General features: G+C 31.0%; 1 protein-coding gene across 2 annotated transcripts in view; it reads left to right on the top strand.

The window, feature by feature from the left end:
- Positions 1-14,998, top strand: part of LOC118187321 (uncharacterized) — a 1,290,260-nt gene that overhangs the window by 1,263,493 nt on the left and 11,769 nt on the right. For both annotated transcript variants that reach the window (XM_085824924.1, XM_085824923.1), the window contains exons 28-29: positions 7,972-8,101; positions 14,918-14,959. In XM_085824924.1, coding sequence (XP_085681050.1) covers positions 7,972-8,101; positions 14,918-14,959 — 172 coding nt within the window. The remainder of the gene's footprint in view (positions 1-7,971; positions 8,102-14,917; positions 14,960-14,998) is intronic.

Raw genomic sequence — 14,998 nt, 5'->3', positions numbered from 1 at the left:
CCAGAAATCATTACTGTGATGATGTTATCCTTTCCCACGTGTGTCTTTTCGGGACTGCCATTGGTCTCTGATTTTATGGATTATAGTGTACGGTCACACAGGGCTCATGCTGTTGAGGAACCCCTGAAAAATGAAGATATCTACAGAATAGATTGGTCAGCGTACTTCACTGATTTAAATCCCATTAAGCATATATTGTATACTTTAGGGAGGCACAAAATCTTACCATCCTGAAAACACCAAACAACTGAAGAAGATGCTCCTTGAAGAATGGAACTCTTACCCCTAAGAACTATTACATAATCTGGTGTTGAGTATCGACAGATGGTGCAACGTAACCATTGCAGTGAGGTCATATCCTAAGGCTTTTCTGTTTGTTGCTCTTCCTCTTGGTTCAAATAGTTTTTTTTTTATTACTATTATTATTTTTTTAACCAAAGGCATTCCATCAGTAAAGCCCAAAATATATATACATTTATTTAAATTTTAGATTATTATTATTTTATTTTTTTTTTAATTAAACAAGAAAAGTATAAAAAAATTATGATAAATTCCCAAACTTGAATTAAAGTTGTTTTTCATATTCATAAACTAAAACTGAACATTTATCAGATAAATAAAATATTGACCACATATTCTGCCTGAGACTATGAAATCCTTCTAGGGAGGAATATCCTCCTTGTTCAGAATCCTTGTTTTATGACTTTTCATAAACCTTTTTTTTCCCGCAGGAAATTCAGAAAAGCAAGCACGGCATGCCCTTGAAAGATTTCTGTATCTACGGCCGTATCGTTGAGTACAGATGGAATCATGGGAAAGCATAGATTTTTAAATCCATACGGTTTTCGGGCAGCTTGGGGGCATTTAAAATACCGGCTAGGCGAAAGTACTATTGAATGGTTTGGTAGTACGGAAGAAAGGATGGGAGACCCTCGGACCCGGGATGTTTCCCTTCCATACTGGTACGAAGTTGCCTAGTTAGTGCGGTGGCAATACACCACTACGACCAATGGTGAAATTTAGATGTTTCGCCCATTTCTATCTGCACCTGTATCTAGCTTCCTAAACTATCTAAGCAGAGTCTTGGTAGGAACTAAAAATAACAGTTAGAATTTTCTACAGTTCTGGTTGGATTAAAGCAGGTCGCTTTTCTTAGTCCAAAACAACACATATTTCACTTAAAAAGACTTCTAGTTTTTTCTAAATAGTTAGAGAAAAATAAACGCAATATATTTTTTACAGTAAAAATGAGCAAATTTTATCTGAAATATAGCCACAAATTATGCAAATTCGATGCAACACACAAAACATTTTGAAAAGATTAATGTGTTCTGCTATCTAAATGCCGTTTTGTCTTTAATACAGACTGCGAAACAAATGTGCGTAATTTATATTTATCTTTCAAATCTTCCATTCCTTACTATTTCAAAACTAACGAAGTATTTTAATCAGTTTTAAATCTGACTTATGGACACACAATAAGAACATAGCAGATGAAAAGTAGTAATGGGTAAATTACAGGTAACTATCACAATATAACTTTTTTAAAATAAACCAACATTCCAAAAAACACTGTACTATTAACATTAAAGTATTAGCATCACAAAGTAAGATTAACAATACAATGCCTAATAAGTTTTCTTCATTTCTACTTCCCTATAATTGGAATCTCCCTCGTTCTTTTGTTGTCTCCGCTACTCCTTAGGCCTCAAATCCTTCATAAATAATTAGAAGGTGAATTAATCCATTTTTAAATTTAGGCGAGCTTGTTCTCTGAATGCTTGGAGAAAGGAGATAGTTACGCGAATAATTATTTTTAATTTTCAGGGCTTGGCGCTAAAAGGCTAGGGGATAAATTATGCGAGGAAATAAAGCACTGTTCAAGTGGCTGCTAAGTAAAATGTTGCTCCTGACATCACTAGAATGACGTCTTTCAAATATTCTAGTAATAAATTTAAAAAAAAAAACTAGATACACTTTGAAATGCTAATAACGCTTTCAATAGCTTATTTACAAAACTTTCAAAGATGAAACAAAAATGTATTCTTTAAAATAAAAATAATATAATTCATAAGAGTTGATAAAATTTAGTGACTAAAAAATAATTCATATTCCTAGAGGAATTCATTGTGCCGTCAGTAATAAGACGTTATATTATCTCTGAATATGGAATAGCTGTCAAACTTTAAGAAAATCTTAAAGAGATGCAAATTTCTTAAATTATTAAAATGTGAAATATTGAGTTTGCTATCAAAATAAAGCCCCGTTTTGTAAGCAGAAAAGAAAAAATTAATTCGTATTTTTATTACTGTTATTTAAAATGTGCTGGAGTGAGTTTAATGTGATGACTGACATATGACTACTTAAATCCTTTCTTAATTAGCGAAAAATAAACAGTTTAGATTTTTCCTTTTTTTCTTTCTTTAAAAAGGGCTCTTTAAATATTAATTAATCTCTGTAAGTGACATATCGGGTTTTGATTTTAATTTTAAATTTTTCTTTCCTAGCTTGCAAAAGATTACCACTCTGTGGGTTTATTAGCATTACATTTCTCGCCCATCTTTCGTCAAGTACCTTTTCTTGAGAATTTCAATATTCGCAATTTTTAGCAAAATACCACACATGTCTGGAAATAAGGGATTGTTTCTGACTGATTTCTCAGAAAATCAACAAACGCATGTTGGGAAATGCTATAAAAATTAACACGAGACTAGCAAACGTTGTCTCGAGACTTTCGGCCGGGAAAAAAGGTTAGCCAAAAAAAGACGCATTTCAGATATGCGCTTGGCTTTCATTCGTCTAATGTTAACATTCAAATAAAGACAAACTCCCTGCTTTTAACTCCCACCCCAAAAAAAAAAAAATAAAACGAAGTAAGTAGAATACGAAAGTAAAAGAATTTAAAAAATCGCAATCCATCCCAGAAGAAACGGAACAGCTTTTAAAGGTTGGCACAATTGCTTGTACGGAAAAAAAAAATTATGTTGTTTTTGTCTTGTCCTTGTAATTTAATGGAAGAATGGGTGCCAGAGCCTCAAGGAGGTTGGACTTCTACGTTCTGAGGAAGAGCACCCCGAGGGATCTGCGGATCTCCCCTACAACCGAACCACACTAGAGGATTTCCGGCTCGTCATATATTTGGCGTACCTTCATGCCGTTGAGACGCTACACATTTACAAGCATCTGTGCCTTCTCTAGGATTCGAACCCCGGCCTGTGGTACCGCAGTAAGCTCCCCTAACCACTATACCGTCTGGACGGCAAGTGATGAGAAGTATTACTCGCGATTGTCGATTTATTCATTTAAAAATACGTAAATATTTTTTAATCAGAATATTCACTGTTCGGTTAAATTTTAATTATACTAATTGTATTAATTATGCGCTGAATATTCAGATTTAAAAACTAACTTTGACACAAAAATCTAACTTGTCAAAATTTTATTTACATTAAATATATTTCTCGGTGTTAATACATAACTTTGCGTAAGTTTTAATTATATTGTATTTTTATCCTTCGCATTTAGTAGATCTCTCCTTGTCATTTTTCTCAAATCTCATGTCTTTATGGATAACATTTATCTCAGGTCTTTAGGAGTATGTTTCACAGCATTTGTATAAAATATTCATCCCATTAGCTTTACTCAAACCTTCAGAATTAATATATTCGATTAAAATTATTAAAACCCCCGAGCTTGAAATAATATAGCAAATATACGTAGATATTTTAAACGAATGAAATGAAATTAAAATTTATAATGCATTGCTTAAATCATAGTTATTCATCAGTCTTCTGCTTTTACAAATGTAATGAGTTTCCTAATTACTCTGAAAGCATCATTCAAAGTGCATTAAATATTCACATATTAATTTCAATCAAAGTTGAATACTGAAATACAAATGCACATTTTTTCTAGCGTCAGTTCCTTTTTTCTTTGCGGTAGGGGGCATGACATTCCACACTCTTTATACATTTTTGCTTAGACTTTGTGCTTCTGAAAAGAGTAATTATTAATAAAAGTCTTACAGTATTTTATGAACGTTCTTAAAAGGAAGTTTTTAATTAAAAACGGCCTTACTCTATTGAATTTCTCTTCTTAAATAAAGAAATTATTTTTTTACTCCGTAATAATTAATTTGTGTCTTTTATTAGATATCTTAGTGTTTTTAGGATTATTACTTTACCTTTCTTTTCATGTTAAAAAAGTTATAATTTCCCCAAAGTTCAGTGGAGTAAAATTCTCTTCTGTTTGTAAAATATTTTATGCATGTATGAGTTTTATAGAGGCAAAAGTAAGCATGGACAGCAAAAAGTAGTACTAGGATCGTGAATTTGTTGAATTCTTGGAGTATGGCTCCTTGAAATTCTCAAAGCAAATCTCCTTTATTTCCCTTTATATAGTATCCTTGTGTATGCCTTTATGCCGTGTCCTTCATCGAGTATCCTTTATTGTAAGAGTATATAGTTTCAAAGAGTTCTCGCATTTCTCCAACCGAGCTGTCACTGTGTATGGAGTAACTAAGTCCTTGGCTTTGTTGCGCTTTCGAATGTAAATTTAACAAATACCAGACATGAAGCTTAGCTTAATATCTGTATTTGATGTGAACTGGGACCTTCCTGAAAATTCATTTCTTTATGCACCAAATAATTATTTTTTGATCATATATGATTATTTAGAATTAATGTGAATTATTTAGAAGTAATTATATCAATTAAATAATCGTCTTTTGATAATATAGGGTTATTCAAAAGGAATGAATAAGATTCTAAGATTCGTTTCAATGAGCATGAAACGTTTGAATCAAGCGTCTTCGTGAAATGACTAACGATTTGAAAGAGTGGGTTCTATATTTTGAATTTTTGCCAGATGGATGCTCTGCATTCCTTCTTTTTCCTTCAGAATTGAAGTGCTTTCTTTTATTAGTGCTGTGGAGTTTGCTGGTCTGTCGCAGTGAAATGTGTTTAGACATCACCAGTCTCGTGCATCATCTATAATTGGTGTTCTGAACCAGTTACACCTGGTCTACTTATCTATATATTAATGGCAATGTTTATTAACAGAGCGTTCCTGTGAAAGTCCCTGTCTTTGGCTGATGCTGCTTTGTCGAATATAGAACTCGGGAACATCGGAGTCGTAGCTTGATCGTTAAACTGATCGAGCTATAAACAGCTGTGTCTGACGTGCAGCGCCCCATTAGAAATGGCAACACCACAGCAAAAGACCTTCTCCATTCTCGAGTTCGCGAGTATTTGGCTGTTTCTTTCGGCACTTTCAAGATAGTAGACGTCTGTGTGGAAAAGAAACCCATTAGTCTTGAAAAGGAGTAAAATAATATGCTTTGGACAGCGAAAGATTCTGAGATAAAGATAAAGAGAATCCAGGCAGTGTTTCAGCTAATTTAACGAAGTCGCAACTTAAAGCTAGCCTTGAAATAAGGATCCCTCAACCCGCTTGAAACTGAACTTCATTATTAGTAGAACCCTTTTTATATAGTAACAAGTTTTAAGTTCATGTCCTTAACAGTTAAATACAGTTCCATCAAAGTCAATTAATTCTTTTTAATAATAAACATGTTATTTTTTTCAACGAAGTTAGGAAATATAAACAATGTAAAAAATTTCAAAGAAAACAACCTGGTCTACAAATAACACTAACTTCAGATTTAAGAGTAATAACAAACGCTAAACGGTTAATTACCTGCATAAAGAATTGCAATAAATATTTAAATTTCCTTTTATTATGTATATCAGGTGAAAATCATCTCGTATATAATGACTTAATAGTATTTTTTTGCAGAATTTGCAGAATTTTCAGCCATGATTAGCAAATTTTATGGCTTTGCAAATGTACAAAAAAGACTGAATTTAACTGCTTAAATTTATCAAGGCTTATGTGGCAACTACTAATTACGTCTTATAAAACTCAATGATTTCATTAAATTTCGGTTAGAAACTCAGCTATAAAAGAAACAATTGAAGGTTAATCGTTTTTTATGGCATCTTCTAGCCACGTTTTACAAAAGTCTGGGATTTTATTAAAGCTCCGTATAGAATTCTTAACTTACAGTCAACAAAGCAGAATACTTCCCCTGATCACTTTAGTATCTACTAATGATAATTTTTATGAATCCTACTCAATACTGCCAATATTTAAACTAAGTTAATTTAGGGTTCCCGTTGTTCACATCATTATTCGGCTTCATATTTGACCTAAGAATTTACAGATATGTTGCGCTCTTCTTATAGGAACATTATAATCTTAATATTTGTCCAAATTTGAGAAAACTAATAAAACGTTTAAAATGTTCAAAATCGGCAAAAGATAAACGAAGTTTCTAGCATTTTAATATTAAACAAAATTTTTAACAGCTTATCTAGCTGTTTTCAATTTAAGAATTCTTGTTAGAAATATGCCGAATCAAATTGAGAGCAATTAAAGAATATTCTTTCACCCCCATCTAACAGGTATTACGGATATTTCCTTATTTTACATTTAATTTATAATTCTAAATATGTTCAAAATTTGAAACAGACATCATATCGGTTTATTTTTTATATATTAGAAAATAAATATTTTCATTTAATCTCAAACTGGATTAGAAATGCACTTCAAATTCTTTTTCGCAGTAAATAAGAAATGAATACTTGTTGCACATATAAGGAATAGGAGTGTGGAATATATTGACGCTTGTTATTAGCTTTCTTATGAAATTAATTTGAATAATTCTTTGAAAAACCATTGTTCTTATTTCTGTAAAAATTGTTAAAGTAAAGCACATTTACTTTTTTTTAATGACAGCAAATTTCGAAATCCCGCTTCCACATCAAAAGTGTAATTTTGAAGTTCCTATTTTATAATAATATGAACTATAAATTACTCCTATTTTTTTATTTATTTCATATTGTGTGCAAATTTAATGAGCTTCTAATTAAAATCTGACCAAAAGAAAAGCTTTGCGTTGCCACTCGGCAAGATGTTTATATTTGAAATTTAATCAGAAAACTCTACATTACAAAAGAAGAGTTTTGCCATTAGGCAAAAAGTCATATATTTCTCTTTCGAATTTTATCAATAAGTTCAGCGATTTAACTCTTTATTTCCATACGGGACGTTTAAGTCCCAAGAATGGGACATAACTGGGTAAAACATTTCCTCATTTCCAGCAAGACTTTTAAACCCCAATTTTAACTTTAAAAAAGCAATGAAAAACTTTAAACTATTTTTTAACTTTAATGTGAGATATTTCTCATGCATAAAGATATATAATTAAAAAGTTGCAAACTCTTTCTCAAAAAATAAGTAATTTGGGACGTTAAGGGGTTAAAAAAAATCACTTCCTCAATTAAACTTCTACCACTTCCTCAATTAAAGCAAAATTATCTTCCACGCTGCAGTGTATTGTCGTTTAACAAAGAGTTAAGGTAATATTTAATTTTTCTTTGAAATTTATTTTGTTATTAATTACTCAGCTAAGCAATTTAAAAGTGATAAGAGAAGATTCCTTTCAGTTATTATTAACTAATAAACTGGATCTGGAAAAATACTTTAGCTGGATTCCTTAAAATCATTACATACATTTTTCTTTCTTTATAATACTTTTAGGTGGTTGGCCGCACGAGCAGCTAGTTTTTCAAAACTTAATTTTTCTTAATTATTAACAGTGCGTAACTTGTTTCTTATATGTGGCTTGAGTTATAATACTTGCAGTTTCTGTGGCAAGATTACCATCTTGCCACAGAAGCAATTTATACCTAAGAGGATTATTGGTATTTGTATTATTGCCACTGTCATTTCTCGGGTTTCTTGATCTAGTACGTAAGAGCTTACGTATCTTTGTTTTCTGTACTGTTAAGCACTTTTTCTTGCTTAATCCTTTTTGTTGCATTACATAGAACTATATTCTGTTAAATATTGTATATGAATATTATTCTTTATAAATATAATCTTCACATATATACTTCTGTTTTTCAGGTCTCGATTACTGAACAGATCACTTGTAATTATTTTATTCTTGCTCATGGTTTCGGTTTCTAGCATCATGTACATCAATTTTGAAGATGAAATTTACAAATACGCTTTCTCGTCTAGCTCTGGTGTGTTGGTGAGTAGGATAAGTTTTATCTTATTTTCCAGAAAAAAAATATTGCAATCTGATATAAAGTAAAATAATTTAAACTTAACAATTTTAAACTTACAATGACTGTGGTGTAACATAAGTAGATCTTGATTTATTATAAATCCATGTTTATATATCCATATTAATGCATAGACATGTCTTTGTTGGTTCAGAAAATGGCTGATGTATTTATTTCTTTCGTCACACCAACCCCTGATGACGAATCGGTGAAAGATGTTAATTTCATTTTTCCTTTTCTTTTTTGGTTTTGACATTTTTTGCGCCTATCATGCAGTTGTCAGTGAACGTCTTCCCCCCCCCCTCAATACGATCTGCTACGAATTGAATATGGAATGAATTTTAAAAGGATTTTTTTAAATTTATTTTGCGTTACACATATTATTAAATAACTTGAGTCGTGTAGATATTTGAATAAATTGCCGAATTATCGTTTACCGTAATCAGTTTAATTTCGTGGATATTTACTATATTTGGCAATAAATCGCATTTTCTTAAGCTCGAATTGCGCCACTGCCTTTTTTTTTTTTTTTTTTTTTTTTTTTTTTTTACGTCAAGAACGCTACAGAAGACCCTGATATTTGTTAGGCTAACTTAGCTAATTAGCAAATCGCTGTTTAAGACAGTTGCATGTTATCAATAACCTGTTTTTCCAAATGAAATTACCTTTATTACCTACAGATGTTCCCTTAGTTTTTACTTGCATATTGCATGCTGTCATTTCAATCAATTTATAAAACAGTTTGACTGTAACACAAGGGTTTTCGCTTGGCTAATGAACGTTAGAGTAATATTGAAAAAAAGGACGTATTTCCTCTTAATTCTAGTAGCAGCTTGTCGCTCACTGTCTTGTGATTTTTAAAATCTATAGTTGCATATATATATGTACTGTATAACAAAATACGATGGCTGCTTTAAAAATAATTGGCGACCTCAAAATTAACTATTCTAGATTTTATGATCTCTCCTCTAAATTCATTTGTTCTCCCAAATACGAGATCTTTCCATGTTACATAATAACCTAAAGTTAACCAATCACAGATTAGCTGTGCTTATGCATCATACTTAGTATAATATAAGAAAACACTGGAGTTTTTAACAGCTTTCGACATCCGTCATGGCTGTGGGCTGAATGCGGCAGACGAATATGACAAAACTGAGTTTTACAAATCACTATTCTTTATTTTCACAGATATCCAATAAGTTTGGCAGACATTTATTCAATCATGGTTAAATAGGATAAATTTTATGTACGTGGATTTTAAAAGTAAGACGTAGGCATCTTAATCTGAGAATCAAAGCAGCGCGAAGATGTTAGCACGGTAGAAGCTAGGGAAAGGAATGACGTAGTTGTTGTGCCAAGATTATTTATACTAAGTAATAATGCATAAGTACAGCTAATCTGTGATTGGTTAATTTTAGGTTATTATGTAGCATGGGAAGATCTCGAATTTTATAGAACAGATGAATTAATTTAGAGGGAAGAACATAAAATCTAGAATAATTAATTTTGAGGTCGCCAATTATTCGTAAAGCAGCCATCATATTTTGTTATATCTTACATATAACGGCATAAACCAAACGATAGAGAAACAGAAATCTGAAATGTAAAGACATATTTTTTTATTTTCTAAAACTTAGGATAAGGCTTCGCTTCCTTACTTTCTTATAGTTCGATATGTGTAACATTTCTTTTGGTACAATATTAGTGAATTTCTTGCAGTGTAAAACTGCATAGCAGTAACTTTTATGTTACCTAAAATTTCATTTGAAATGTTAAAATATTCCCGAAAAGATCAGCGAAATTTAACATGCCGATAGAAAGATATTTGAAACACTTTTACATAAGAATACTTTTATAAGATCTTAAATATGCTTCTCCTTTTAATTATAGGTCTTCGTTAACAACGTGTAAAATTTTCTCTAAATTTTGAGATTTATAAAAGCTCTTAAAACTGTACTGCTCACATTAACATGAAACTTATCCTTTAAATGCATTTCGTTTGGTTACTTTTTCCTTGAAAATTACGTTTGACTGAAAATATTAAAGTATTATTTAATCATTTTTTGGAATGAAAGACCTATATGACTAATTCAGGAAGCTTTAATTAGGGGTATTCAAACTTTGTTGATTCAGACAACCCCTAAATCTGTAATCTCCTTTTTTGAGACTCCTAAAAGTGTAATATTTCTTATGTGAAACCCCTAAAACTATGATTTTTCATTTCTTGAACCCCTAAAACTATAATTTCCTTTTTGGGGAATCCCTAAAAAGATAATCTTTTATTTGTGAACCCCTAAATTTAATTTTCTTTAGAGGAACCCTTAAAACTATCATTTTCTTTTGTAGAATTTCTAAAACATTTTTTGGGCGGGGTGCGACTTTTCTCATTCTCAAAGAAAAAGCTCAAATGGGGACTGAAAGTGTACTGATGTTGCATGCACTCTATTTGAAAAATGAAAAGAAATTCATCATTTCTTTAGCCATTACGTTTTATTATACCATTTACTCATAAGACAGATTTATTTCGTATTGTTTTAATAACCATAAAAACAGAAATAAAAAATATTATTTAATTAACCATTTTAAACAGTTAGATTGCGGTCCACAACATATTCAAAATTTATTTGAATTTTGATTCTGATTTTCGGATTCCCTACAGGATTTGTTTAATTCCCCAAGTTTCCGTGAAACACAATTTGAAAATCGTTATATTAATTAAAAATTTTCGCGAACCGTTCGTTAGATTTTAATTATACTGTATTTTAACTGTAAATAATACAGAAATAGATTCTATAAGATACGCTTCTTTATATTAAATTTATGTGTAGCTGAATGGATAGAAAAAGAATGAAGCATTGGTATTACCAAAAATAACACAAGACAAATTAAAAAACATGAAACCTCTTTTTTAATGGATATGTTGCCCGCGTAGCAAGCGAAATGAGCTTCAGCACCGATTTCAGGAACAATATTTCAGTGTTTTCCACGGAGTAAGAATCTTTGGTCAACTTTTCTGACATGAAGATAATTTCAGCCATACATCTTCTAGAAGTCTAAAATAGCTTGGACCAAGTTAAGTTTGAGAATATCTCCATTGCAGAAAATTTTATGCGTCACCGCCAGATGCCAAGAAGATGGATGGTTGGCAATACTTCATCTTCAAGTGCGCATGAACTACGAGGAGCTAACAAAAAATAACAAATGTTCAGTGAAGGAAGACTGAAATCGAAATTCAGATTGAGATAAAACTAGGAAAGCTCTTAGATCCCATAATATTTTAACAGTCTACATTGAGATGTTCAGCGAAATGTTTACTTTGTTTTACTTGTGAGGATTCAAATGAAGCTAAACGAAGTATTGCAACCAATAAACCGTAAAGGTTTTACAATTGTCTCTCAAAATAGACTTATGTTTTAAATTTTGGGCTTCATAGCTTACAGGACAGCTTCTTTGAATATTTCTTAATTCTTTGGAAAGTCATAAACGAATGTATTTTTTCTGTTTGTCTATTTTGTCTGTTGAAAAATCTATTTTTTTTTCATTTAACAATATCTGCCCACTTTTTGTTTTAAAATAGCTATTAATTTTTGTTTAATATTGACGATCTAAATATTCAATCTGAGTTTGCATTTTTTAAAATCTGTAGATGTAGGGTATGTTTGAGACCTATATGCTAGTTTTAAATGTCTTAATGTGTAAGTTTTGTTTATGTTGAAGAGAAAATTTGATAAACAAATTCGTTTAATTCGTCTGTGTACTAGAAAGAATAAAAAGTGGGTTAGGCAGTATCTAACACACAAGGCCGTCATAAATTGATGAATGCATTCAGTGTTAAAAATCCATATCCATTTGTATTAGATATTAATTTATGAAGCAATTCAAACAGCTTTTGAAACATTTGAAGATATTTCAATAAGTGCTTCTTCTGTATTGCCTACTATTTTACAGCAAAATTTTAAACTCTTGCAACATCTTCCACAGCATTTATGGAGTAAATGTTTTAATGATTTCAGTAATTCATTATTTTTTAAGTTCAGCAGTGTCATGTTATTCAATTGTGTAAATGTGCCTTTTAACAGCCCCCGTATAAATATATCTTGAAAATTAACATAGGGAGATCCAGTTGAACAAGAAACCGGTTAGAAAACTAAATCTCTTCAGGTGGGGCATCTGTAAATGGTAATGATTTTAAGCAATAAATTAAACAGTAATGTTAAATCTAAAGAATGAACTCGAAGTCATTACAACAGTGGCGCCTTAAGTACTGAGGAACCCACTGCGAGAGATTGAATACTGCCAAAGATATTATGTTTACCATTAAACGAGCTCATATTAAATAGCTTCCAAATTTAATACATATATAAAAAAATTCTTGAAGTTTAATATGATATGATATTCAATAAATAATCTTTTTAAATCCTTCGTCACTAAAATGCACTCCGTAATTATTTAAAACCAACCTTTAATATTTCCTTAAAAACAGATATTTTTCTCTTTATCTTTTAGGCAATAAGAGGGATATCTGACTTATCTTTAGAGAAGAATAACTTTTGTCAGGTTTAACGGCAATTTTATTAAACTTATTAACACGTTAAGTGCAAATATAAGACAATTCGTAGCAACATTCTGGTTCTAGATGCCCACTACGCGTATTTGTCAGCTCTATTTATATAGCCAACTACTGATGTTTCCGTAGCAAATACGCGTTAATTATATCTGCTGGGTGCCAGGGGTAAAAACATGTATGTGGTTCGCAAAGGTATGTGTACAAAAGTATGTGTTCGCAAAGAAAAATTGAAAAAAAAAACTTAAAATCATATTCATTTATTAATATACGAAATCAATATTTTTCACAACTTAACCTTATCATTCTAAAGGAATAAACTAAAAAATTCATATAATTTCCATCAATATTTAAATTACTCTCTAGAAAGGATTCCCACTCCAATAAGTCATTTTTGCGAACTCTTTTTCGGCTATTTCTCTTTTTACATGACATAATTATTGTGTATGTTAATTATTATTATTTAAATTATTAATTGTTTGAAATTATTCGTATGCGAATTATTTTAAACTAAACTGGTCTCTGTCACATGCCATAATAGCCGACAATCCGAGCGCACAAGAACAATGCGCACTCGTTAGCAGTACGTTAAAGAATTGGTACGAAATAACTCGTATTGGACATGTGGGGTCAGAACATGCATAGGCCTGGTGATAGCCAACGGATTCAGTCTGATAAAATAACAAGAAATAAACAGCTCTTATGGCGGTCTAACTGAACTGTCAAACGTAACTGATCCATTGTCAATCATCATAATTTAACTGAGTCATTGATCTGATCACTCTTCGATGGTTGAGAGGATGGCCCAAGCTAGCTGAACCATCGACATTCAAACTAATCAACCATCGACTTAATGAACGATCAGATTCATTCTTTCTTTTGTGTTGGTGTAATTAAGCCAATACTTCTAACTGAAACGTCGAGTCAGCAGTGTTCAAAAGTGAAGCACAAATAAATAGTCAAAGATGAAAGTTCTGTCCCTTATCGACAAGCTTTTGACCTCAAAAAAGTTAAAAAATAGGTGGGTAAAAGTGTATTCATTCATGTCTAATTCGATTAAAATTAAAAGTTTTTTTTTCCTAATAAAGAAGATGTCTTAGTATAACCAGGAAAGTGGCACTTTCTGGCACCTTTGATTGCATCGATTACTGCAGGATCGATCTTTTGGTCCGAAAAATATCAATTCTTTCTAACTTTGGTATTCCCGTGCTATTTTTGTTACTTTTATCGACAACCAATTCCTTGAGCCGACGAGCAGATTCGCCATTTGGTAACTGTTTCTACTAAATTCTTAAATTCTTGACATAAGCAACAAAACTGAGAATTTTGTTTGCTGCATTTTCACGTACGTTTTCTCTTTGATAATTATATTTCAGCTCTAGAATTTTAAACTAAATTTCATTTAATAATTAAGTAGTGACTATAGAAAACACCATTATTCATTATAAAATTAACTAAAGCAAACTGAAACTTTATTAAAATTTTCTATTTCAGAAATGTTATCGACTTAATAAAATGAGGAAACGTCGATAGATATTTATTTTACTCTTTTATCGCCTATATATACATTTATTAACTACAGAAAATTGACAAATATACAAATCGTATAAGTTTACTTCAAATTATTTTCATCTCTAACATAAATAAAGATTATTTTAGCTCAATTAATGAATAATGTCTGGTGTATTATAAATATGACAAACATTAATAGTAATTTTATTCCACTCGATATGCATTTATTAACTAAAGATAGTAGATACAAATCTGATGTATTTACTTCAGATTTTTTTTATCTTAATCTGCATTACTGATTTTGTCTCAGTTTTTAAATGACGCCTAGTGTATTCTAAATATGAAGAATGTCATAGTAATCATGATAAATATTTCAGTAATATGAAAAGGATTGGATTAGATATTTGGTTATAGAATAGTAAAAATAAAGTGCTATCTCTATAGGGCGATGTGATATCTCAGAAAACTTTCTAGGAGAAATTAACTCATATTGCGTTGTACGTTCCATTTCACTGCCAATCAAATGCATGATGAAACTATTAGTATTCAGTAGCTTTGCTCCGCCTGCCATTGGCGAGCCTGAGCAGCAAGTTAGATTTGAGTAAATATGTAAATTAAAATTAAGGGAAAGCTTTGTTGCTCTTAATTATATGTTTTGTTTGTTTAAATATTAATTAATGTGTTAAATTGCATTTATTTTCAGGGCTTTATTGTCTTCCTTTGCTACACAGTATGCAGTGAAAATGTAAGACTTTTTTTTTACGTCAAACTTTTTTTTAAATTG

Source organism: Stegodyphus dumicola, chromosome 10 (assembly GCF_044657685.1).
Source record: "Stegodyphus dumicola isolate Sdum_Otavi_A_Nest chromosome 10, ASM4465768v1".
NCBI lineage: Eukaryota > Metazoa > Arthropoda > Arachnida > Araneae > Eresidae > Stegodyphus > Stegodyphus dumicola.
The sequence above is the reverse complement of the archived record's forward strand: the minus strand, read 5'-3'. Positions and strand labels throughout refer to the sequence as shown.